The sequence below is a fragment of the Rhinolophus ferrumequinum genome, chromosome 16 (genome assembly GCF_004115265.2).
Source record: "Rhinolophus ferrumequinum isolate MPI-CBG mRhiFer1 chromosome 16, mRhiFer1_v1.p, whole genome shotgun sequence".
Taxonomy (NCBI): Eukaryota; Metazoa; Chordata; class Mammalia; order Chiroptera; family Rhinolophidae; genus Rhinolophus; species Rhinolophus ferrumequinum.
Window position 1 is genome coordinate 47,362,369 of NC_046299.1, and position 27,293 is coordinate 47,389,661.

The window sequence follows — 27,293 nt, forward strand, 5'->3', positions numbered from 1 at the left end:
AGTTTCCGGCGCTGAATGGCGGGGCGGCGCGTGGCGCTCTCCCCGGCGCCGCACCGGCCTGTCCCGGCGCCAGTCCGCCGCGCACGCGCGCGAGCCCCTCTCCGCCGCCTTTGAGGGGCTTCCTAGTCCCAGCACTAAGCCGGGAAGCCCCGAAGCGTCTCCCGAGAGAAATGTTCCCAGTGGGGGAAGGGAGGGAAAGAGCGGAAAGAACACCCAATCCTCCCCAACCATTTTATGCTAATCAGTTCGCGCGTTCTTTCTGGAGATTGACCAAGGTTTTAGTTTAGAAGCCAATCACGTTAGGACAAGGGTGGGCAAATCGAGATCTCTCACAGTCATTGGCTGGAGATTTGGTCGCAAGGGAAGAGTTTAAACCGAGTACGGCATTATTTTCCCCCCGTCGTGCGGTGCGTGTCCGGGAAGTGACGTACGGCTTTGGCTGGGCGCCGCCCTGCCCCCGCTTCCTTTCACGCTGTCGCTTGTCTTGCCGTAGGTGGTTGTGGCCACCTTGCCCAGAGGGAGGCGGTTGCGACGAATGATGCCTGGAAAACTTCTCTGGGGGGACATTATGGAGCTGGAGGCACCTTTGGAGGACACCGAGAGCGAGAAGAAGGAGAGGCAAAAGGTGCGATGAGATGGGCCGCGCCTCCTTTTGGGCTGCGCCGGCTTGGGTGGGGAGGGGAGTTGTCCCTGATGGCCTGTCACCACCGGGCCAGAGCATCTGAGGGCCTACCCTCGCGCCGCCCTCGGCCCCCTGTGGGTGCTCCGGGCCTATTCCTGCCTCCACGCCCTCAACCTGGAGAAGGGCGGCCCTGGGCTTTGGCCCGGCTTCCCGTAGTCCCTCAGCCCTTACCGTCGGCGCCTACGAGATGCGCAGACTCAAGGTCCCACCGACGCGGAGTCTGTCCTTTCTTTCCTCTTCTAACTTAAGCAGTGAGGCCTGTCATTTGGTTCTTGTTGGCCATCCTAAAAAAATGATTAAGAAAACTGATCGCCTTAAGTATGTGTTACTTCTTCGTCACCCTGATCTGTGTGCCAGAATCTTGGGGAGAGAGAGCGATCTTAGGTTCACAAACCTCGATAACTAGTCTATAGAGGCTTAAGGAAAAGTGTCACAGCCAGCGTGGCCAGGTTTTGGCTGTGGTGGAGATCGTGTGGGTTGTATTATTAATAGCCTTTACTGTTAGTGTTTTCATTCAATTCACAAGTATTTATTGAACCTAATTTGTGCCAGACTCTTTCTTTGCGGGGCACCAACGGGTTTAAATAAGTCCCTGCTCTCAAGAAACCTGTAGAGTTGTAGAGACTTCCCACTCCACCCCTGAAAAGAAAGAAACTTGGGGAAAACAGCTGAGGATGGTAAGCGTTATTCCAAGGCTGACATTCGACAAAGAATGAAAATCTGCATAGCCTCAGAGAGCAGAATCTATCCTTCCAACCTTATCACCAAGGTAAACTTGCCATTCTAGCCAAGCAATTATTTTTTGTGTGTGGTAAAATATGCACAACAAAGAATTTACCATTTTAACCATTTTACAGTAGACTGTTTTGCAGTATTAAGTACACTTACATTGTTCTGCAGCCATCACCACCATTCATCTCCAGAACTTCACCCTCCCAAATAAACTCGGCCCATTAGATGAACTTCACGTTGCCGGGTCTCTTCAGTCCCTGGCAACCATCATTCTACTTTCTGTCTCTGAATTTGGTTACTCTAGATACCTTATGTGAGTGGAATCATCTAGCAGTTATTTTAATTTTGGCTCCTCCTGAAATAGTTGTTTCTCCTTTTACATTCAAATCCTATCCATCTGTTAAGGTTTAGTGTATGTCTGTTCTAACCACTCCAGTGTACACATAATCTCATTCCCCTTTGAAGTCTTGTTCCAGTGCTGACATTCGATTGGCATTTATTATCCGCTTTGTTGTAAAGTCAGCTCATTTTAACATGTGTATCTTTCCGAAATATTTCCCAAAGATTCTTGAGGGAAATGATCAGATGTTTCTTCATCATTACATTTCACGGTATTCTTGTAAGTTGCTGGCTTTCTCATTGTAGATTCTCCAGAAGTATTTGTTGATTTTCCTTTATGAAAGATAACTAACAATTTGGAAACAGATTGGAGTACTAATAGAGAAATAGAATATTGGGATAGTGATCTGGCATTGAAATGAAGATAACTTTGGTTTGGGAGATGTTGAGATATGGAGCTGGGCCTTGGGTTCTCAGAACTGGATTGCAGGTGAGGAAGGGAGCCTGGTAGTGTATGGTGAAGGCGTGAAACTGGTATGAAAGTGTGTAGAGACGTAAGGAGCATCCACAGAAAGAGGAGTAAGGGGAATCATTGAAGGTAGGGGTAAGAAGATAAGGAGGGAATATAGTGTTGTGGGAGCCAAGGAATGGAGAGTGGTAAGCACTGTGGACCTGACGTAGAACAACATATCTCATCGCCTTGTGATATTGCTGGGCTTGGACCTAGAGGTCTCACTTTACCTTGCTTCATCTCTCTGAAGTGCAGGGCCCAGGAACAATTCAAACCCCAATGCTGACTCTGTAAATAACCTTGTTGTTCTATAGAACCTATTGGTTTGGGGAAATGTGGGCAACTTCAGTTAACTAAAGATCAAATGGTGTAATATATGACTATAACCTGTGTTAATGTAAAGTTCTACTGTTTACAAAGCATTTTCACATACAAGTATGTTAATCAGTTTTCACTGCAACTCCTATTTTATGGAGAAAATCGTATGAGAAAGTACTCCGTAAAAATCGTGTAACTCATGCTGAAATTTTTGGTGGTGGTAGTTTTTACTATCACTAATCACTACTGTGTAATTTATTTTGAACACTTGACCACATAATTCTGAAGTGCTGAATTTCTAAATCTCTTCTTGTCTGTCTGCAGATATTAAAACCCTGGCTACCAGTTTGGCATTTTAAAACTAAAAGTTGCAGAATAGTCCTTTTTTTTCTTTCTTTCTTTTTTTAAGGAGGGCGCAGCTTACAGTGTGGCCCATGTGGGGATCGAACCGGCAACCTTGGTGTTATTAGCTCCATGCTCTAACCAACTGAGCTAACCGGCCACCCCATCGGAATAGTCCTTTTTTTTAAAAAAAAAAATTCTGTTAGCTAAATGTAAAAAACTTTTTTCAAATTTCCCAGGATTAATATACTTGTCCTTCCATGGAGTTTTACATGAATTACATAGTTTTATTTGGAGTTTTACATAAATTATATAGTTTTATTTGGTTTGTTTTTCCTTAATCTGTTACTATACTTATCAAAGTTCAGAGAGGAAGCATGATGTGAATAGAGAATGGGCTTACAAGTCAAACGGGGCTTGATTTCTGGCACTTCCACTTGCAGGAAATCCCACATGTGGTCTTGGGCAAGTAACTTACCTCTAAGAACCTCGTCTATAAAATGGCAAAGGTAATACAGGTTCGCTATCCCTTATCCAAAATCCCTGGGTCTAGATGTGTTTTGGAATTTAGAATTCTGGGGATTTTTAGAAGGGTGACACCCCAGTAGGGTTTGGGACCCCCAACTTAGAATCAAATGCCTTATTAAATATGAATATTTGTACTAAGTATAATAAAGATTATAAATATCCTCACATTCATTCAAGTCAAATTTAGCCACCAGATGAGTTCAGGTCAGGTAAGGTTTTGTCTCCAAATAAGTTACAAAAAAAACTTTCGGTTTTCAGAGCTTTATGGATATCGGAATTTCGGATAAGGGATTATGGACCTGTACTTCCCTTATAGGGTTGTTATGAAGATTTAAACAAGGTAAGCCAAAAACACGTTACACAATGCTGGGTAGGTACTCCATAAATACTATTTTGTTTTCTTTTGGAGCTATTTGAAGTTTTTGTTTGTTTAATTTATAAATCTCATTCTTCTGAAAAGGCGCTATTTTAATTGTCCTTAAATCTAAAAGGATTAGTGAGGGCTAGTGGCCAAGTCTTAAGAATGTAAGAGATGGGATGAGAAAGAAAGCCATAGGTGAGGCTGAGGCTTGGCGTTAGCAACCAGTCTGGATTTCTACCAGGTAATTTTTCAAGATAATGATAGATTTAGTTTTGCTGGTTGGGGAGTCACGCTCTAACTTTTCTTAGAGGAGAGCTTGTGACCCTCTTGTCACTGCTTCTTTGTTTTTTCACAGAGTGATAGAAGGAAGCCAAGGCACCATTGTGACTCAGATGACAAATCAGAAACAAGAGAAAATGGTGTTGCCGAGGACCTGGATGCTCCCAAGTCCAAAAAAGCTAAAATGAAAGAGAAGCTAAATGGAGACACTGAAGAAGGATGTAATAGACTTTCAGATGAATTTTCTAAATCTCATAAGTCAAGAAGAAAAGATCTGTCAAATGGAGATATTCATGAATATGAAAAAAAATCAAAGCGAGTGTCATCCTTAGATAGTTCTACCCATAAATCAAGTGATAATAAGCTAGAGGAGGTATGGATACTTTTTGTTTTGCATTTGACATTATTCCGAAATATAGGCTAATTTGATTCTTTTTAAGATTAATTAGAATTGATTCTATAATAATTCCTGCTTAGTGTCCAATACTCTCAGTTGAACCAGGGAGTCTGTACAGCCAAAACCTGAGCTTTTTTCCCTTTGTCCCTGTTCCATTTAAGGTATTGCCTTTTCTTGAGGCAGAGGAGTGAGGTGGTCAGATTTAAACCTTTCCTGTTCATTGGGATCTTAAAACAGTTTTTCCAAGTTGTTGGCCACCTAACTTGCATTTCTTATGGTTATTTCAGGCCCTACCAGTACTCATGAATTGACTTCTGACTTCCTCTTGACTGTATTTTGCCTTCTGGTTTTTCTGCTCCTATAACAATGGCAACTTTAAATGATCTTTAAGTCTTATTATAACTTGATCTTAAAGCTGTTTGCATTTTAAAAAAAGAAATGATACATAAAAATGATCTGAAGAAATCTTTTCTCCTGGGTATTTTTTGGGAAGTTAGAAACACATGCTTAGTATAGAATCTGCATTTCTTTTGCCAGTACCTGCTAGAGCAGATATTTTCATGCACAGAATTTGTTCAGTTTGTTTTTGCAGTTTTCCTTTAGCAGAGATTGTAGACTTTTCTAGGTATTATCAATCGGCAGTAAATTACTTGGGTCCTCAGAAAGAAACAACTTTGATATTTTTAATAATTCTTGGTAATTAATAATTCTTTGTTTTTTAAATGTGGTACTTGCTGATAATTTAAATACATTTGAGTTCAATTTGATATGTAACCTTTGGGGAGCTTTGGGCAAAGATATTGAATCCTTGCCTTACAATATGGTGGTTTTTAAATTTGTGAATTTTCTATTGGTCAGGACGCGTATATATTAGAGAGTTGACCTAAATAAGGCCTTACAGATCTGTATCACTAAGAGCAGAATGTACAGGTTGTTCTTGCTTACTCTTGCTCTGTTGGGATTTTGCATGGTACAATGCTCTGTATAGGCTTAAGTGTTTCTAATTTTGTTTAGATTATGTTAGGGTTCGGGAATTCTACTTCTAGGAATTTATCATGAGAGATGTGCAGAGATGGATGAATAAGTACTCTTATCACAGTGACATTGTTGATAATAGCAAAAAATTTTAAACATCCTAAATGTCTGGTAGTAGGCAGTTGGTTTAACAAAATATACTATATCCGTGCAGTAGCATACATCTATCCTAAAGGTCAGAGAAGAATGTTAGAAAGGCATTCAGTGTATCTTATTAGATGAAAAAAAGATTACAAGGCAGCATATACAGTATTGTCTTATTTTTACTTTAAAAAATTTATATGTGCCTAGAGTAAGGATTGTGGGCGTGTCTGTTTCAAATGTGGCTTTGGCTGACTGGATTATATATAATTTTTTTATTTCTTTCTGTTTATATGTGGCTTCTAAAATGTTTAATGAAAATGTATTTTGTAATTAAATTTTCTTCCCTTTAATCTTAAAAAGATTGAGGTTTACTTAAATGGCTTACAATTTGAATTTGATATTATGATTTTTATCTGATTCCCTATTTGAAAATTGCTGTTGTATGTGGTTCTAGAGCTACTTTTTTAAAAACATATACCAATAATAAAGTTTATGGGTAGATATATTGTCTTTGTTTTATATACACATTGACTAGGACATAAAGCTTTCAATAGATGTTAAATGATGTTATGCTAATCTGTATATATGTTAAAGAAATTTTCAAGCTTTCAGGAACTTTTCTTTGTATTAGTGACCTAAAAAGTGCTTTTTAGAGCCATAGAACAACTTTTTAATTTTCATTTTTGGAAACAGTTTACTTTCCTCATTGTATAATTTCTTTTAGGGCTATTTTATAGGCTGGTGCTAATCCTTGTAATTAATATTATTTGTACCTGTGAATATTTAGATTATTAAATAGCTCTTTTGTAATATCTCAGTCAAATGGAAATATATTTTAATTTATGTAGTAGATGTATTTCTAAAGGGAGTTTTATGTGTGACTTGATCATTTTTAAGTGTGTTACGAGAAAATGTATTAAGTAAGCTTGCTATTTAAAGGGATACTTTTGAAATTAAAAGAATTTCCCACTAATTTATCTTGTAAGTTAATCTATACAATTTTTGCAAGTGCTAGCTTAAAGTTGATTTGTTAGCTTCTTTAGTAAAACTAAAAACAGTAAATGAGTAAAAGATTCTAAATACCAAGTCAAATATGAACTACATAAGTTAGAACTTTGATTTCATTTTGGCAGACCCTAACACGTGAACAGAAAGAAGGAGCCTTCTCCAATTTCCCTATTTCTGAAGAAACTATAAAGCTTCTGAAAGGTACCATGAATTTTAATGGATATGCAATTGAAAATCTAAATCTGAAAACCAGATTTTGTAAAACTCTGCTTTTTCTGACCAAAAGGAGAATATAGAAAGCATAGAGAAATAGCTCTACTTTAATTGCAGTTATTTCTACATCACCTTTTTGGTATTCTGATCTGTTTTTAACTCAAAAGAATTATACGTATTTGTCAAAAGTTCAGACCAATTTTTAAAAATAATTCTTCTTTGGGGTAGGAAAAACTGTATATGTCACTAGGTGGTACATCTTTAGGCATATGTTGAGGAATCAGGATTATCATTTTCAAATAAATATATTTTTCCCTAATGTTAGTCTTAAATATTTCAATGAAATCTCATTTTACAGGTCGAGGGGTAACGTATCTCTTTCCTATTCAAGTTAAGACCTTTGATCCTGTATATGAAGGAAAAGATGTAATTGCTCAAGCACGGACAGGAACAGGAAAGACTTTCTCTTTTGCCATCCCCTTGATTGAAAGACTCCAAAGAAATCAAGAGACAATTAAAAAAAGCCGCTCACCAAAGGTAACCATTATAGGGAGTAAAAGGTTTAAACGTTACAACAATGGAAAGAGAAAGAAAGAGTATACTGGTCTTAAGTTCAAGTACCTCCAAGATAGAAAAGTTAGTCCTGTGGCATAAAGTAAAAATTTGACTCCTAAAGCAAAAATTTGTTGATTTTTAACATAAAAAAAAATCTCAAGTAAAGCTAAAGTGAAGTAGTTATTGCACATGAGTGTAATATGTATGGATCCATAGACATCTTTGATAACTGTATATTATGAAGCTAGAATATCTAATTTTAGGAGCATTTGCAATTAGTATATTTAGTGACCTCTTTCTTTTTTTCAGTCATGACCTTTGCTTTTAACCAATGAATTTGCTAAAGAGGTATTCATTTATTTGGTCATTCAGCAGATAATATTTATTTCACTGGTTGAATTTTTAAGATGAGATTATAGAAATGATATTGTTGGTCCCTATGTTATTGGGGTACTAGAGATCTGTCTTAATTTATAAGCAGTAAAGACCAGAGAGGATCTAGGGAAACTGTAGCCTAAAATTTGACCTTCAGAAGTTCATAAAAGTAAAGAAGAAGAAAATCATCATAATTTGTAAAGATATGTGACTAAAAGTAATTTGTTCTTTGAGACCATTAAATGGTATTACAGCATGAAAGTAAATTCACATATGTGGATATAATTAAGTTCTAATAGTCTTGGATCAGGTTGGCCAACAGAACAAATCTTTTTCAGAGAATTCTGCTGCTTAGGTGAAATTAGGAAAGACTGAAAGTAACAGAAATAGGACACAGTCCCAACACTGCCTTAAAAAGGCTTTTATGCTACGTAGAGGAACATTACTTGAGATTCCAGCTTCACCATTTCTAGCTGTTTAATCTTGGGGAAGATTCTTCTCAAAGACTCAGGTTCCTCATTTATAAAGTTAGAATAATAATGCCATTTTTTAGGGTTTTTGTTGGGATCCAATTAGATAATTCATGTAAAGCACTACTAGTGCCTGGCACATGGTGAGCATTCACTCATTCATTCAACAAATAGTTTTTGAGTATCTGTTCTGGGCCAGGTACTGTTTGAAGTGCAAGGAATACAGTAACTCAGACTGACATAAATCCCTGCCTTCATTGAGCTTACATTTTAGTGTGTAAGACAGACAATAAGCACATAAGTAAAATATAAATACCTTATATGGTATAAGTGCCAAAAAGAAACAGTTAAGCAGGGGTGAAAGGGTATGAAAAGAGGGTTAGGAAGCTCATTGAGAAAGTGAGTTTTGAAAAGAGACCTGAAGAATGTAAGGGAGGATATAATAAGTAGAAGCTATTCTTCGTGTCCTTATTAGTTGTGTTCTGTCTTTAAATACCGTGTCATTAATATTGAAATTCCTAGTTTTAAATGCACCTTTAAAAAATAGTCTTTTCAATTTGAATTTAGACATCTTTAGAAAAACATCTTTTTGTTTTTTAAACCTCTTGTTCAGGTACTTGTTTTGGCTCCTACAAGGGAACTGGCAAACCAAGTAGCCAAAGATTTCAAAGATATAACTAGGAAACTCAGTGTGGCATGTTTTTATGGTGGAACATCATATCAAAGCCAAAGTGAGTAAATATGTGTGATAGCAGCGCAAAGATCTCTTTGCTACTTAAATCTAAAGAAATAATAGGAAAAGGTATATTTGATTTACATATTACTGATATTTCTCTCCTCTCACAGTTAATCATATTCGAAATGGTATTGACATCTTGGTTGGGACCCCTGGGCGTATCAAAGACCACCTGCAGAGCGGCCGATTAGATCTTTCTAAACTGCGTCATGTTGTGCTTGATGAAGTGGATCAAATGTTAGATTTAGGTTTTGCTGAACAAGTTGAAGACATTATCCACGAATCCTACAAAACTGGTATATCCTAATTCAAAATAAATACATTAACAATTAATACTCTTATCTAAAAGTTTATGAATATTTTATTTCATAATTTTTATTATATTGTCTATAGTGTTCTAACAAAATTGTTTCTGTTTTCTTCCTGAACAAGGAAGTATAATAGCATACTTTAACTATTTTCTTTGCTTTCTTCCGTGTATTATTTTTTTATAGTCAGTAGTTAGATTTAGTAATTCATTTTACTGATGTCTTTGCTCATTGTTCATTCTTAAATTCTTACCTTCCTTCTGGATTCAGTTTTCTTCATATTTCCCCCCAGTTATGCAAGTTGAAATTTTTAATAATTGCAGTGAAGTTTGTTCAAAATTGACTCCATGTTTTGAATTTTTCATTATTTCTTTGACATTTGGGGGGTTTATAAGAGCTCACTACACCATGGGGTATTAAGAAAGCGTTTGAATTCTTTTTGTTTATTTAAGATTCTGAAGACAATCCTCAGACTTTACTTTTTTCTGCTACTTGCCCGCAGTGGGTATACAAAGTTGCAAAAAAATACATGAAATCTAGATATGAACAGGTTGACCTTGTTGGAAAAATGACTCAAAAGGCTGCAACTACTGTGGAAGTAAGTAGCTTTCCAGCATGATAGATTTTAACTTTTAGTTGGTATTTTGAAATTTGTTGAAGCTAAGCTTAAGTTTTACATACTAATTCAGGCCAAATCTCTTTTTATTGCTCTTAGTCAATACGATACTTATGTATGTCTATAGTATGAAACTGAGGAGCAGAATAAATAGGGGAAAAAGTATGTGAACAGGCAAGTCCTAACAGGAGATAACCAAGCAGCCATAGAGACAAAGTCTGTAGAATGTGACAAAGGAAGAGGTTCATATCAATTCTAAAAGAATAGGGCTGGGATATTTGTTAAAGCTTAGGTGAAAAAAAGTTAGATCCTCATCTCATACCCTATAGCAAAAAAATTCCCAAAAGATTGAAAAACTTAAGGCATAAAATCACTTAAAGCAGATGCAGATAAATAGCTATTTGATTTCAGGAAAGAGAAGGCTTTTCAAAACGTAAAGTCTAAAGAGTATACTATAAAGAAAAAGATTGATAATTTTGACTTTATGAAAATTTAAACCAATAGTATGTTTTTTAAAAAAAGAATTAAAGATAATATTTGTATGATATATGACAGTCAGGTATGTACCATATATATAACTTTTCCATTTAGCAGATGTACATATATGTGTATGTAGATAAAAATAGGCTAAATGAACAATAGTATAATTTGTAAACACAGTATAATGGTTAAAAAGAATGAATTTGAGTGATAGAAACCAAATTATAAAATATATACAGACTCATACTATTTTTTAAAAAATACACAAAAATGTTATGTTTGGGTATTTATGTAAATGTACAGAGATAGGTTGGAAGGATAAGCATCAAATTAATAATAATGATTACTTTTAGGAAAGAGGACTTTTATAGTCTGGGATGGTCAAAGGAAGCTTTATATATTCTGTAATGGCTGAAAGTTTTACAATAAGAATATAAAATGTATCAGTGAAAAAGATCTATTAAGGGTATTTTAAAACATACACAAAAAGTGAATAAGGGATCTGATGTAACAATCATCAGGCTTCAAGAATGATCTTTTCTATGCCCCCATATGTTCTTCATCCCTACATTTTAAGCAATCTAGTCATCGTTTCATCTCATGTAATTTTATGTATTTTTTAAAAGGATGAGGGCTCTTAAAAAAAAAGAAAACCACAGTTATCACAGAAAAAAACAATAATTCTTTAATAGCATTAAATACATAGTGTCCACATTACCCTAGTTGTCTTTTTTTAAATAATATGTTAGAATCTGGATCTAAATTTAATCCTTACATTGCCACTGTTTTAAATCTTTTATAATCTATAGGTTCCCTTTTTTCCCCTTGCACTATTTTGTTGAAAAGAATGATCATTTGTCTTACAAGTTTCCGACAGTTCCAATTTTGCTGATTTGCAACCTTTGTGGTGTTATTTAACATGCTCTTCTGCCTTCATTTTCCTGTGACTTAATAGTTAGATTGTGAGGCCTGATCAGATTCAGAGTTTTTGGGGGGGTTTGTTTGTTTTTTTGAGAGGGGGGAAAGAAATGAGACCTTATTGTAGGTGATACAAATGATTCTTAGTTTTCTTGTGCTTTCCTCTGTTTTCCAGATGTTCTATAATGTTACATTTAAAAAAATTTTATTAAGTTATATGTTAAAATGCATAGATTTAAAATGTGCATTATAAATTTTTTTATCATGAAAATTTTCAGGCACACCGAAAAGTTGAATTTACAGTGAATACCCATATACCTGCCAGCTAGATTCTACCATTAACATTTTACTATATTTGCTTTATCATCTATCTATCCATCCCTGTATCAATTTTATTTTTTGATGCATTTCAAATTGCAGAAATCAGTATTCCTCCCTGTAAATATTTTAACATGTACATATTTGCTTTATCATCTATCTACCCATCACTATATCAATTTTATTTTTTGATGCATTTCAAATTGCAGAAATCAGTATATTTCCCTGTAAATATTTTAACGTGCATATCTTTAACTATAATTCAATATTTACAAGTTTTTTTATTGGCGTAAATTTCACATAACTAAAATTAACCTTGTGAAGTGTACAATTCAGTGTCGTGCAGTACATTCACAGTGTTGTACAACCACTTCCAAAATACTTTATCACCCAAAAGGAAACCCTGCAACCATTGAGTAGTTACTCCCTCCCCATTCCCCACTCCCGTAGTCCCTGCCAATCTGTTTTTTGTCTCTGGATTTACCTATTCTGGATAGTTCACATAAATGTAATCATATAATATGTGACTTTTTTGTGTCAGGCTTCTTTCCTTAGCATAATGTTTTTGAGTTTCATCCATATAACATTTACAATTTTTAAAATAAGATTTATATGTAAAAAATACAAATTTTGAAGTGTATATTCTCTTAATTTTGACCAGTTCATCACTCAAACCCCTATCAAAATACAGAATACTACCATCATGCCAGAGAATTCTTTCATGCTTCTGCCTCGTCAGTCGCCCATCCAGAGGCAACCACTGTTCAGAGTTTTTCCATCATAGATTAGTTATGCCTGTTTTCGAACTTCATACAAATGGAATCATACTACGTGTACTCTTTTTCAGTAAGGCTTCATTCACCCAGTATATGTTTTGAGATTCATCCATATTGTTGCATGTATCAGTGTTGGTTCCCCTCTGTCTCTCTTTCCCTTTTCTCAGTTGGTTCCTTTTAGTTACTGAATAGTATTCCATTGTATACACTACAATTTGTTTATCCTTTCACCTCTTGATGATCATTTGTAGATTGTTTTTAAATGGGGTTGAAGAGAATCATTGTCTTGTTGTCTCCCAAGAAGGCCAATTCTTGAACAGATAGAAAAAATGTACAAAGAAATCTTTTTTACTAATTTTAATGAAACAGATATTTGGCTTTTTTTTTCCTCAAAGCATTTGGCTATCCAGTGCCATTGGTCTCAGAGGCCAGCAGTTATTGGAGATGTCCTTCAAGTCTACAGTGGGTCTGAAGGGAGGGCTATTATTTTCTGTGAGACCAAAAAGAATGTAACTGAAATGGCCATGAATCCACACATAAAACAGGTAAGTCGTTTTTGATGCTTTCACTAATTGAGACTATAGGTAGGGATGGATCACTACAACAAAAAAATCACACTGTCCTTTGTGGACCAGGTTTGATAGTCATTTTTAGAATTGAGTCTAATTCAGAAAGAAATTAGAGCAAGTCAGGATGGAATTCTATCCATTCTCATCAAGTTTTTCAAGATTTTGCAAATGTGATATTGAAAATATAGAGGTTGAAACAAAGTGAGTTTCTATTTTAGAATTGTGTTATAAAATGAATCACAAATATTTCTTGAATAAATGGATCAGAATACTAAGTCCATATATGTCTTTTTGTCTTTTAACTTTTTGTAGAAAATTTCAAACATAAACAAAAGTCAATAGTGTAATGAATCCCTAAATATTCATTCTCCAGCTGCAACAATTATTTCATCCAAATTCCCCCTCACTTCCTGCTTCTGAATTATTTTGATGCAAACCATAGATAACATTATTACGTCCATAAATATTTGGGTATGTGTCTCTAAAAGAAAAGGATTTTTTTAAAAAACCCTCAATACTTAATTGCATTTAAAAAACGTAGCAGTAATTAATATCTTGAAATATCAGTTAGTGTTCAGATTCTTACTTGCCTCATAAATGCTTTGTTTTTCATTTTACACTTTTTTTCCTTGACTCTGGATCCAAATAAGATTCATATGTTGCATGATTTCATTAAATCTCTTTAATATATAGATTCCTCTTTCTATTTTTTGCTTATAGTTGCTGGAAACTAAGTTTCCAGAATCTTGAGTATTGCTTCCCTATGATATCATTTGACATGTTCCTCTGTTTTCTGTATTTCCTGAAAATTCAGATTTGGTTATTTATTTAGAACAAAAGTATTTCATAGGAGGTGTACTTCCTTCAGGAGGTATATAATGTCTAGTTCTTCCTCTTTTTGTGATGTTAACATCTATCGCTAACAATTCCATCAGTCTTTATGTCAAGGTCTCTTTAGTCATTTTTGTTGTCTGTGACTTGTCGTCTAGTAGATTCCTGAGGATGGGCTCGTGGAAACAATATTACCTGTTGATAATAGCTTGTTTGTATCTTTATACCTGAAAATCATTTTGGCTGGATATAAAATTCTTGGTTCACATTTCTTTCCTTCAATATCATAAATATGTTTTTCTATTGTTTTTGGAATAAAGCATGCTGTAAAATGTCTGATTCCAGTCTGATTTTTTTTTTCCCATATAAGTGATTTGGTCTTTTGCTTGAATGCAAAAGACTTTTTCTTTAAAAATCAGTAGTTATACTAGAATATATTTTGGTGGTGTTCTTGGTCATTTTTTCTGGGTACAGTGTACATGTTCAAATTGTAGTTTCAAATATATTTCTAATTTCAGCCAAATTTTCTTGAGTTACAATTTTTTGTTATTTGGTTTGTCTGATTGCTTTGGGTTTTTTCTTTAGGGACTCTTGTTATATGTATGTTGGCTCTTTTTTCCTCCTTTGTCACTTTATCTCAAATCCTTTTCATCTTTTTCTTCAAGTTTCAGAATTTCCGATTTTTTAGGCATCATCTATTGTGTTTCACTCAAGCTTCTATTCCTTCCAGTATAGTCTTTATTTGTGAAAAGTATCTTTTATTTCTACTTCTTTTTTGAGTCATTTTACCTCATTTCTTAATTTTTCTCATTTTGCTATTTCTTGTCTTGCATATATCATTTTAAAATTTTCTTTTAACTCATTCAGAAACAGGCTATACTTTTCATCTGTTTTGTGTGCATGCCTTTCTAGAGCTCTTTATTTGTGGGGGTACTGTTCTGCTTATTCTTTTTTATCCCCTTCTCCTAATTATTTCATGGGATTTAACCGTGACCTTTTCTTTTGTTCATTTTTAGATGTAATTAATCTTTCTGAACTTTAGATGGGCAGGTTTGGGTCAGAGTACTTTTCTGCTTCATAGCTGTAGAGCTGATTTTTCTGTAATTTTTGTCAGTGCTCAAGAATTCGATCTGTAAATTATATGTAAATAAAGGTATTTTTTTAAAAAAGGCCTCCCACTTTGTGAGCTCTGGTTGTCTTTTCCTTATGCATCCTTAGTTTGGATTCTAGGTCCAACAGTTTCTCCTTAGTGTGGGGCTTTGTCATGGCAAGGATGCATAGGCTTGTTTGTTTTGAAAGTTCTTACAGGGTCCCGGCTGCCCCATCCTCTTTCAGAATGTACCTCTGGCTCCTCACAATCACCCTTGAATGTGCAAAAAAACTCTTCTGGTTTCAGTTGCTATTCTCAAATTGGCCCATTATACTTTGCAGGAAGCATCTGTTCTTAGGACCAGTAAATTCCCCCCATACATACAGGTCTTGTCTCTACCTGCTCGTGTTTTGGAAATCATGAAAATACCTTATCACTTAGTTTTGTCATAGATATAGTCTATGGATTTTTAATTTTGTTATCCTTGTTTTGCTGTTTGTTTTTATGTGGGAACTGGAGCTTCAAAGACAACGCTGTCACCAGCTTCACCAGTGTCATTTTAACTAATTGTAGAGCTTTAGCTTTGTATCCAGTATAAACAGACTGAATAGTGTTAGAAGGTAGTTGATTTACCTTTCCTGTCATTGCTTTAGTACACTCAGCAGCAGCTGTCTTGCAGAAGCTATTATTTTATCTCTAGGGAGGAATTGCCTTACTGCAAAGGCTGGGTGAGAATTCCCTTCTTATTGGATGATAATCAGTTTCTGTGATTGGGAGTAATGCAGTTTCTCCTCCACTGGTTTGCTATTTAGGTAAAAATTAGTAGTTACACGTCATTATGGGTGATAATGGGATTTTATGGATAATGAAGGAACTTTAATGATTAGTTTCTTTATTTTTATTTTTTAATTTTAATTTTTTTCTTCAGGTTAGTTTTTCCCCCCCTTTCTTCCGCTTCCCACCTCCCACTCCGGTTCAAGCCATTGTTTCTCAGTCTAGTTGTGTAGGACACAGCTCCCTGGCCCAGGCTGGTTTTTTGAGCCGTGTGCTCTCCCCGCTGAGGCAGTCGGTCGTCAGTTGACTGTTGGCCACTCACAACTGCTCACAGCAGGCCACACCAACCTGTGGCTGCTCAGGGCAGCCCTGAGCTGTTGTTCACTATCTTAGCTGTAGAGGGCGCAGCTCACTGGCCCTTGTGAGAATCGAACCTGCGATCTTGGCGTTAGGAGCCCGGTGCTCCAACCACCTGGGCCATTCAGGTTAGACCGGCCCTTCAGGTTAGATTTTACCAGAAAAATACTTTCTTAATTCTAAACAATTAAACGTGCATACACACACACACAAACACACACACACACAATCTTTTGGAAAAAATTTATTCATAAGTTACAGATCTAGTAACCACCACTGGTTTCATGAATGTATTATGTGCCCCTCGACTAGTTATCAAGTAAAAAAAAAAAAAAATCAGTGTTGTATCAAATTTTTTAAGTGAATTTGAAAAATTCACTATGAAAAACTGTCCAACTTATTTAAAGTATATTTGCTTATGACTAAAAAAAATAATAGGATGTTTTCTTTCTTGAGACATTTAATTTGGCTTCCATGATATTGCACAGGTTTTCTCCTTTGTCCTCTGGCTAATCTTTCCCAGTTTTGTTGAGATCTCTTTGTATTCTTGCTATGCTTCAAATAGTGGTATTTCTGAGTTCTCACTTCTGAACTTATTTCTTCTCACCCAATATATTCTTCTTGAGCATATTGATTAATAGCAGACTTCGGAGTCAGACAGATCAGGGTTTAAATCCCAGTTGTGTTACTTACTAGCTGTGTAACGTTGAGCAAGTCACTTTATGTTTCTGTGCCCATGTTTCCTTTTTAAAAAGTGGTATTTAAAAACATTTTTTACACTTTTAATATAAGGGAAATCATTTATTTAAAACATTTAGTACAATGCTTTTCTTATAGCAAGCAAGCAGCCAATAAGTTTAGAAATATAGAAGTGTAATCTTCATTATTATTTTCCAGGTTTTAGCACTGTCTCCAGAGTCTAGACCTGTGTTTATTCTACTGGCTGCAGACACCCTAACCCATTATGTACTTAAAATTGAATTAATTATCTTATACATTCCCATAAACACTGTGTCTCCGACATCCCCTATTGTCAAATGATACATCTACCCATAGCCTAAGCCAGAAATCTATCGCCCCTGACTTTTCTTCCTTACCATTTTCCGTTTAGTTAACCACAAAGTGTTTTTGGATTCTATCTCCTATAGTTTAAAATGGCCCATTTCTTTCCTACTACTTTTGCAGAAACTCAAAATCTGGGAGTCATGTATAATATGTGTCTTTCCCTTATACTCATTTCCACTCCCTTCACCAAGTCCTCCCAGTTTCACCTACAAGTAGCTCTTGAATGTATTTATGGCCTAGCCTCTATTTACCTCTCCAGCCTCATCTTACACTTTCTCCTCATTTCTGCACTCTCTCCATACATGCCATGTTTCCTCTCACCTCAGGGCTCTTGAACTTGTATAGTCTACCTTGCGTAGGCAACTCCCACTCGTCCTTCAGATATCAGTCCAGAGCACCACTTTTCAGGGACTTTTTCGTTGCCCTAGATTAGGTTAGGTTGCCCTTTTATAAATTCTCTTCGCCTCTTAGACTCTTGCATTAACCATTATACTTGATGGCTAAATTTATTTGTGTATCTAATTATTTGATTAATGTTCCTGGCCAGAGTATAAAGACCATAAGGACAGAGGCAGTCTTATTTTTGTTTTCCATTTTATCCCTAGTGCCCGACATGTTGTAGATTAATAAATATTTGTTGACTGAATAGAGAGTCATTGCCTCTGCCTTGGTGAGGCCACTGATAACTCTTTTGAATTTCCACTTTTGCCTTGCCCTTTTCTAATAGTCTATACATTGTAGCCGGAGTGATCCTTCTACAATGCAAACATGTTCATGATAATCTTTTTACATCATTCAATTGTTCCATGTTGTCCTCAGCATAAAATTCATATTCTTTTCCAGTCTCATCTTTCACTACTTCTCTTTTTTATTCTATGTTTTAGCCATACTCGAATATTTGTAGTTCCCCAGACACACTATGTATTAATATATATATATTTTTTTCTGCCTAGCCTCCTGCTCCTTACTACTAGTTCCTTTTTATGTGTCAGGTCTCAGCTTCAGTGCTTCCTTCCTCTCAGATGAGCTAGGTTCCTGTCCTAGGTATTCCTATAGCACCCTGCCCCTAGTTACAGCACATATTGAAAATGTATTGAAAATACTGTATTGAAAATGCTGATCAACTTGTGTCTCAGGGCTGTTTCTTTATGATTGTTCCAGAACCTGGCATAGTGCCTTCTGCACAGCAAGTACTCAGTAAATTAGAGTTGACTGCATTAGGCTTAGATTCAAAGGTTTAGACACTGTTGGGAACTTTAAAATTTTGATGCTGGCCAGTAATCCTAGGATATTTATTTATAATACTAGGTACATTATTTTCAGCACAAATGGAAGATAAATATATAAATAGTATAAATAGATTCAGCTTCACTAAAATTACAGAAATGTAAATTAAAACAACATTGGGAAATCATTTTTGCCTGTTAGACACACAAGGATATAATGATTCATAAAAGGGTAGGTAGGGAATGATTAATTACTCATAGAAGTCAATGGGCACAACCTCTTTTAGAATATAGTTTTGTAATGCATATTAAAATGGTAAATGTTCATAATTTTGACCCAGAAATTCAACTTACAGATATGTGTCCTACTGAAATATTCGTATACAGACGGGTTCAGAGATATAAATACAGTGTTGTTCACTTTAGCATTGTTTCTGATGGTGAATATTTGAATACAACCCAAATGTTCATCAGTAAGAGATTGCTAAAGTAAATAATACTGCATCCTATGACGAAATCATACAGGTTTAAAAAAATTAAGTAGTTATATCTATAGATGTGGAAAAATGGCTAAGATAATTTATATAACAGGTTACAAAACAGTACATACATAGTATGATCCCATTTTTATAAGTAAATACATAAAATTATGTGTTATTAGGTTGGTGCAAAAGTAATTGCAGTTTAAAAGGTTAAAAATAATTGGAAAAACCGCAATTACTTTTGCACCAACGTAGTAGTATAGGTGAGAAGGGTGTGTTGTTGTTTTTTTTAATATCTAGAAAAACAATAAGAAAAAAATGAAAAAAGAAACTGTTATTCACCAAACTGTTAGCAGTGAATTATTAGGAGGCTGATACTAAGGGTAAGCTTTTACATTTTATGTTAAATATTTTCTATAATGTTTGACTTTTTTGAACAGTAAGCATGTTATAATTACAGAAAATAAGATTAAAAAACAACAACAGAGAGCGCAGACTGTATGGTGTTAGGAGGCTATCAATTGTAAGTATGAGCTGTACACTGACTTTTCCCTTTTTTCAAATAGAATGCCCAGTGTTTACATGGGGACATCGCGCAGTCACAAAGAGAAATCACACTGAAAGGCTTCAGAGAAGGTAGTTTTAAAGTTTTGGTGGCAACCAATGTGGCTGCCCGAGGTTTGGATATTCCTGAGGTTGACCTGGTGATTCAGAGTTCTCCTCCACAGGTAGGAAACGAGATTTGATTTGGGGAAAAGAAGAGCAGTTGTATAAACTGCTGTTTTATTTACAAGATATTGCTTCGGATATGAAAAATATATTAATCTGTTCTCGCTCTTAGCCATTTGTTGTTAGTGTGTTAGTGGTGTTAAATTGATCGGAATCCGTTGCCTTTGCAAATTACTACCTTCATTATATGGATTTAAATCATGAATTCATGCAAGGGAGTTATAAAAAGTTGCCATATAAAGAGTTCTAGGAGGGGGTGGATAAAAAGGTTTTAAATCATATGCCCCTTTTCCCAAAGAGCAACAGGATTGAAATAAAAATATTATTATTATTGATGGTAGTAGTTTTGTTATTAGCTTTATTATTTTGATGCTGGAATGTGGGATGTCTGTGTAACTTAAAGTATTGCCTCTTGTATTTTTAGGATGTGGAGTCCTACATTCATCGCTCTGGACGCACAGGTAGAGCAGGCCGGACAGGGATTTGCATCTGCTTTTATCAACCAAGGGAAAGAGGTCAACTAAGATATGTGGAACAAAAAGCAGTAAGTAAAGTAGAGTTAAATTATTTCAGGCTTATTATCGAAATGGTGCCTTAGAAAAGAGTTCTTTTTATGTTTGTTCTCACAAATAGATCTTTATAACTTTTCTCAATTTAAGCTGCATTTGGATGTGAAGCATGTGGAGAGCTAAGTTTATATTAGCTGCAACTTTGTTTTAATACAGCTTTTATTGTGAAGACAGAAGAGCTGACTTTCTCATTTTCCCTGTGAATTTCTCCCTTGATACTGAAATCGGAAGTGCATTGTGATTTAGTACCTCTTAGTCCAGCATTTACAATGCTGGACTGTAACATTGGCTTGGTGTAATAGTTAAAATTATATTGAGCAATGGTGCAATAGTCAGTTTCTATAAGAAATTGTGCATTTTTTGTGGTCTGGATTTTTTGTGGTATTTTACATTTTTTCCTATTTTTATGATGTGTTTTTATACAGTATTTCTTGTACTTTGTAAATGAGATAGGGTAATAAAAATTTGATAGATGTAAATATCATTTTCCTTTTTTTGAATCAGTTTTATTTTGCAAGTAAAATTTCATGATTGTAACTAAGGGGCAATTCAGAAAATCTTTTTTCTCTTTCTATATTTTATAATTAGTGATTTATTAGAAAAAGCAGATTTTTTGATCTGCTAGGGCTTGGAAATCTTTAAGTCCAAGAAGTGGAAATTCAACAAACTATATTAATTTAGGAATTAATTGTAAAGACTTCCATTTTTCTTTAATATAATTCTTTCATTTTCAGGGAATTACTTTTAAACGTGTAGGTGTTCCTTCTACAATGGATTTAGTTAAATCTAAAAGCATGGATGCCATCAGGTATGCTTTCTGACCTTGCTGAATAATTTTTTCTTTTGTATTAGGCTGTGCATCTTTAAGCTCGCCTAGTTCAAATATCAGAAAATTTAATCAACAGTTTTACCAGCAGACATTTAGTTATATTAAAATACAAAAACGTTGCTCTTTCTTTTCCCATTCATTCTCTTATCTTTAATTTTTTCCCTTTGTCTTGACCATGAAAATTTGCTGTTTTTAAACCATAGGTCTCTGGCTTCCGTTTCTTATGCCGCTGTTGATTTTTTCCGACCATCAGCTCAGAAACTAATAGAAGAGAAAGGGGCAGTGGATGCACTGGCTGCTGCATTAGCCCACATCTCTGGTGCATCGAACTTTGAACCACGATCTTTGATCACCTCTGACAAGGTAAAAATCTGTGAGAAAATTATACGTGCTTAAGATTAAAATTGAACCATACATATCTCTATCTGGAGAGAAATACAGCACACCTTCACTTTGCACAGCAGTATGTTAACTGAAACTTGCATACCAGAACATATTCTTCATTTTGTGAGTTGCCATAGTACCATGCAAATCAAGAAGTAGACTCAGCTCACTTAACATAGTACCATGCAAAGTGAGGATTGCCTGTATATGTGGAGGGGGTGGTGTGTGTGTAACATCATGACCTGGCCCCCCCGTTAGGTCAGTATCAGATGTCAAAACAAACCACATCAGAGCCATTGGTTTCAAGTAGTTCAAAGATTTATTACTGACCATGGTATAAGTGAGGGGAGTCACTGGGTGAGGGGACCCATCAAAAAGAGCTATGATGTCTGTGTGGAGAGAGTGACTGTGAGAGAGAGTTGCTGGGAGAGGGGAACAAAAGAGACAGGGCAGGTGTAGCATAAATGAGTGCAACTGGGTTATCTGATGTTTTCCACCTGGCAGGTGTTAATGGTTTAGCCAAATGTCATTTTGCTGAGAGTGACTTAATGTGTCAAACTCAGTCTCTCCCTTTCTGTCTCGCTTCTTGTCCCCTCCCTCCCTCCACACTATCCTTCTCCTCCCTCCCTCCTCCATATATATCTTCTTTAAAAATTAGGACCCAGTTAAAGTTTGTATGTTACAATTGTTTGTTATGTGTTTTAATCTGGAAATGTTTTCCCATCTTTATTGATTTTTTTGAAGATTCTAGATCAGTTGTATAGACAAGAGTCTAGAATATCTCACCTTCTGGGTTTGTCTGGCTTTCTCTTCAGACATTTAACTTTTACCTTTATTCAGTCTTTCCTATAAACTGGAAGTAATGTGAAAGCTTGATTTTATATTCAGGTTAAACAGTTTTGGCAAGAATATTTTTTAGGTGATATGATGTACTTCATTCTGTATCACATCAGGAGGCATATACTGCAGATTGTTTCAGTACTAGTAGTGCTTAGTTTGATCGCTTGTTTAAGATGAAAACTGCCCTATATTCCCATTGTAAAGGTATATATAGTTTACTGTCTTTAACTAGTAAGTAGTCTGTGGGGTGATACTTTAGCACTGAGCAAATATCCTATCCCTAATAACCCACCAAATACTTAAGAAAATATTAAGATAGACATTTAGAGCTAAGAAGTACCTAAGAGGTCATTTAGTCCCAACCCTTACCTAATAAAAGAATCCTTCTTTGGCAGATGGGTCATCTGACCTCTGATTAAAATATCTTAGAAACAGTGTTAGTGGTTTGAAATTTCTCTCATGGGTTAAACCAAATCCTAAATCTTTACCATGAATCTACTACAGTGTTTTCCCCTTGCTACCTCTTTGGCCCTGTCTCTTATCACTCTCGCCTTGCTTGTTTAGCTACCCTAACCTACCTGCTGTTACTCAAACATAAGCCCACTGCTGCACAAGGCCGTTGTACTTACTTGCACTGTTTCAAATGTACTTCCCTTTTAAGAACAACACGGCTTCTTCCTTCATTTCATTTAGGTCTCTCCTTAAATATCGCCGTATCAGAGAGGTCTTTCTTGACACCCTGCCTAAAATAGCTTACTCTTCCTTTACTCTCTGTTCCCTTGCCCTGCCGTATTTTTCTTCATTATGCTTATTACTATCTGACATTCTATATATTTGCTTGGTGACTGTCTACCTCATCCTACCCCCCAGCCCACTCCACCCCACGCCCACACACAGTAGACTGTAATCTCCAGGAGAGGAAGGATTACTTACTGCTGAATCTCTAGCACTTAGTAGAGTCTCTGGCACATACATAGGGGGCACTCAATAAATACTTGTTAGGTGAATGCCTAAATATATCTTCACGATGTTTTTGCTGTCCAGTGAAGTCATACAAAACAAGTAATTTTTGCTTACGTAACTGTCCCTCAAAAGTTTAAAGACGTCTATTCCTCTTGTTTTTCTACTCCAAGCTAACTTGGACTCTTTCAGAATTGACTTCCTTAATTCTTCACTGCCTTATCTTTTTCTCTGATGCTCTAGTTTAATTATCTCTTAAAGCATGATGGTTAGAATTAAATATAGTCTTTACAGCAATGCATATAAAAATGGTAGTTTTAGTGATCTATAAACACTAGTTTTCTATTAAAAAAAGTTTTTTAGCAGTCATGCTGTACTGTTGGTTCATAAGTGCACGGTCGAAGGTCTATAGAATTAGAACTTCATTGTTCTGCTGCTTTTTTTCCCAACCATAATGTGACTTTTATTCCTTAAGGGGTTTGTGACCATGACTCTGGAAAGCCCAGAAGAAATACAGGATGTCAGCTGTGCTTGGAAAGAGCTTAACAGAAAGCTGAGTAGTAATTCTGTCTCCCAAATTACCAGAATGTGCCTCCTAAAAGGAAATATGGTAGGCTTTTCTAGATAAGTAAAAAACTTTTTAATCAACTACCGTAAATATTTATAAAGACTAATAGGTTTTGTTCTTTCTCTTTTTTTTTTGAAGTTTAATGGGATGAATAATATTGTTTTCTCCGTGTGTTAATTTGTTTCCACTTGTAAATTTTTAGAGAGTTATATAAATAACCCATTCCTCTAAAAAGCTGTAATTTATTTTGCTTAGTTTGACTACTACCCACATTATTAATGTCCTTGTATACTTGTTATGTGTGGTTGTGTGTGTTTGTTCTCTAAGTAACTTAGGATCACAACATCTAAACAACTCTATTATTTAGATAATATACAATATTGTTTTTGAGTGGTCTGCTATTGGCTGTTAATGAGGATAATGAAGTGAATTAAGTACTTTAATACATTTATGAAATAGCAAAGTTAAAACCGTCTGTAATCTTAGTGACTGATTTGCCTAACTTTACTATAGAGGTTCATTTTGGCGTAGAATTTATTAACTGGATTGTTTATTGGAAATAATTATCTCTCTCAAAGTTTAATATTACTTACCTTCAAAAAAGATTTGTGGCAAGTATGAGACAAATAGACACATTCAGAAAAAAATGTGGAGGGGGAGGAAAAATATAACGGATCCTTAGGCTAAATTAGTTGCTACACTTGAGTATTTAATTAACTTTCAACTTCTTGGCAGCCACGACCAAAGAGGAAACATCTTGGGTTACATTATTCTCATCTGATAAGCATTGCAGCTCTTCAGGAGAGAAATTTTCTGGCACTAAATTTTTAAAGGAATTTATTAGATGGATCATTTTACAAGAGACATGGAAGAACATTATCGTGTCTATAAAAATTTTTCTAGAGAACACTCTAGATTCTTAGTGTAGTATTTTCTTATTAGATACTGTGTTTAGTTATTTTTCAGATTAAGAAAACATAATAAGCAGCTGCTCAGTCATGTGTTACATATTGTTTTAATCCTATAAGGGGTGTCCTGGGATATACCTAACCTTTTTTTAGCTAATATAAGATTACCAGCAAGGATTAATGTATTAATAAGAAATTAACTCATCTGCATCTAAATAAAAATGTTTTCATTTTGCTTTTAGGGTGTTTGCTTTGACGTTCCCACAACCGAGTCAGAAAGGTTACAGGTATTTTTAAAATTTTATCTGTTAAATAGTTGAATATGTTTCTCTAAAAGATAGGGATTATAAAAAATCAGTCACAATATCATTATCATGCCTAAGTCAATGAACAATTCCTTAATATAAAAATATCCAATTTCCATCATAATTTAAAACATTTTTGTTATAATCTCAAACAAAAAAATAGAATTGCACAATAAGTCCTCATGTTCCCATCACTTAGCTTCAACAATTATCAATCAACTCATGGCCAATTTTTTTTCGTGTCTACTTCCATCCACTTCCCCACTCTCCCATATTACACTTTTGAAACAAGTTTTGGGCATTCTATCATTTCAACCATAGATATTTCCATAAATATTAAGGAAACTTTTTAAAAACAATCATAATACTGTAATCAACTCCCCAAAATAATTCCATATTATCCAACTTGTGTTTAAATTTCCCCTATTGTAGTTAAATATAAGATATATAAGGTTCATACATTGTAATTTGATGTTTCTTAAGTCTCTTTTAATCTATAAGATCCCCTCCTTGCTTTTAAAAATATTTATTTTTCTTATTTAATATACATAATTTGAAACAAGATTATTGTTTTTTAAGTCTTTTAAAAAATTCACACTATATTGTGAATACATTTCTGTGTCAACTATATAGGGTTACTTATTTCTAATGGCTCCCTGGCATTTGGCCATATGGGTGGCCAACTTAATCAATGTCCTATTTTCTGACATTTAGATTATTTCCAGTAATATACTATTATATAAATAGGTCAGCCCTGAATGTTGGTATAGCTAACTCTTTATACATTGCCATGTTTATTTCTTTGAGGTTTTTTTAATAAATTTTATTGGGGAATATTGGGGAACAGTGTGTTTCTCCAGGGCCCATCAGCTCCAAGTCGTTGCTCTTCAATCTAGTTGTGGAGGGCGCAGCTCAGGTCCAAGTCCAGTCGCCGTTTTCAATCTTTAATTATAGGGGACGCAGCCCATCATCCCATGCGGGAATTGAACCTGCAACCCTGTTGTTCAGAGCTCATGCTCTAACCAACTGAGCCATCTGTCCGCTCCTCTGGAAGCTCAGTGGCAGCTCGTTGTCTTCAGTCTAGTTGTGGAGGCCGCAGCTCACTGGCCCATGTGGGAATCGAACTGGCAACCTTGTCATTCCAACTGAGCTTGCGCTCTAACCAACTGAGGCCGCCCCTCTTTGAGTTTTTTTGATGACTGCTTGGCACAAAATTTTGCACATTTTTTTAAGGCTTTGGTCATGTATTGCCACCAGTGGTGTGTGTGGCTGTTTGTCTCTGCTCACTCTTACCAACAAGGCATTTTAATATTACCTTTCCTTGGTAACTCATGATCACAATGAGGAACAGTTAATGTAGCAGGATATCACACGGTGATGCTTTTATGAGCTGCTGATTTGTGTGGAGTTGTTTACCTGACAGTGAATGTTCCCAGTGGGCTACATTTTTTCAGTCCCCTGCTGGTGTTGACAGGTTTTTAATCTCCATCATCAGCTCTCTGTTCTTGTTTCTGTCAATATACCTGCTGAAAGCAATGCACTAGTTATTATTTGTTTTATGCAGAGAAACCTGTGCTCTCTTTCAGAATATGTAAACTGAGTATGAATTTAGAGTCTCAAAATAAGCCTGAGAATTTCTCCTGAAAGAAAATCTTAGGGACTTTTGTGAATGTGTTTTGAATATTTTTTTTCTTCGTTTTCAATTTTGTTCCAGATACTTTGAATTTAACAGATAGATGGGCTTTAGCTGACAGATAGTAGACATGATATAAGAGTCTTCTATACTTATAGGCTTGCTTACGGTTTCTATTTTGCATGTATTTTAATCCTATCAATTCCCCCAACAGGCAGAGTGGCATGATTCAGACTGGATACTCTCAGTGCCAGCCAAGTTACCTGAAATTGAAGAATATTACGATGGAAACACATCCTCTAATTCTAGACAGAGGAGTGGCTGGTCAAGTGGCCGGTCGGGCCGGTCAGGCCGGTCAGGTGGTCGATCCAGTGGCCGGTCAGGTAGACAGAGTCGACAAGGGAGTCACTCGGGAAGTCGACAAGATGGTAGAAGAAGAAGTGGGAATAGAAATCGATCAAGAAGTGGGGGTCACAAACGGAGTTTTAACTGAGAATTCGATAGTTAATCTACCAGTGTGAGCTTGCCTATTTCTGCCTAATCATGTACATTATCCACCAAAAATTAGGTCATCATAGTTGAGGTATGTGTCTGCTATTTGCAAAGAAGTTGGTCGTATTTTTTTAAAAAGTATTTCACAAGAATGGTTGTAAACAAATATACATATGCAGTTTTACCTTTGAATAAAAAAAACCTCCTTTTATTGTCTCTTTTCACTATGTGTTAAGAATTTTCCTCAATGTAATCTTTTAAAATTCTTTCTAAAACATAGCAGTCGAGTTAATCTTAAGGT

At 35.5% G+C, this 27,293-nt stretch overlaps 1 protein-coding gene across 3 annotated transcripts; it reads left to right on the plus strand.

The window, feature by feature from the left end:
- The first annotated feature begins 425 nt into the window (after positions 1-425).
- DDX50 (DExD-box helicase 50) lies at positions 426-27,216 on the plus strand. Of its 3 annotated transcripts, XM_033131204.1 has the most exons (17): positions 476-625; positions 3,368-3,433; positions 3,711-3,792; positions 4,169-4,465; positions 6,742-6,817; positions 7,188-7,366; positions 8,843-8,960; positions 9,076-9,261; positions 9,726-9,871; positions 12,777-12,926; positions 19,342-19,503; positions 19,929-20,048; positions 20,808-20,881; positions 21,106-21,265; positions 23,562-23,696; positions 24,805-24,849; positions 26,715-27,216. In XM_033131204.1, exons 4-17 carry the CDS (start codon positions 4,277-4,279, stop codon positions 26,991-26,993), a joined length of 2,019 nt encoding a protein of 672 aa, XP_032987095.1. In that variant the 5' UTR covers positions 476-625; positions 3,368-3,433; positions 3,711-3,792; positions 4,169-4,276; the 3' UTR covers positions 26,994-27,216. The 3 variants fall into 3 exon arrangements, with proteins under 3 accessions (XP_032987093.1, XP_032987095.1, XP_032987096.1); XM_033131205.1 differs by lacking the exon at positions 3,368-3,433 and having other exon boundaries at positions 479-625; XM_033131202.1 differs by lacking the exons at positions 3,368-3,433; positions 3,711-3,792 and having other exon boundaries at positions 426-625.
- The last annotated feature ends 77 nt before the right edge of the window (positions 27,217-27,293 follow it).

What these genes read in the sequence shown, in the direction of transcription:
- DDX50 (XM_033131202.1), top strand. Translation starts at nt 536, where the DNA reads ATGATGCCTGGAAAACTTCTCTGGGGGGACATTATGGAGCTGGAGGCA. An exon ending in TGAATCCACACATAAAACAG is followed by an intron (nt 12,927 to 19,341) that starts GTAAGTCGTTTT and finishes TTTTTCAAATAG; the next exon opens with AATGCCCAGTGTTTACATGG. An exon ending in GATATGTGGAACAAAAAGCA is followed by an intron (nt 20,049 to 20,807) that starts GTAAGTAAAGTA and finishes TTTCATTTTCAG; the next exon opens with GGAATTACTTTTAAACGTGT.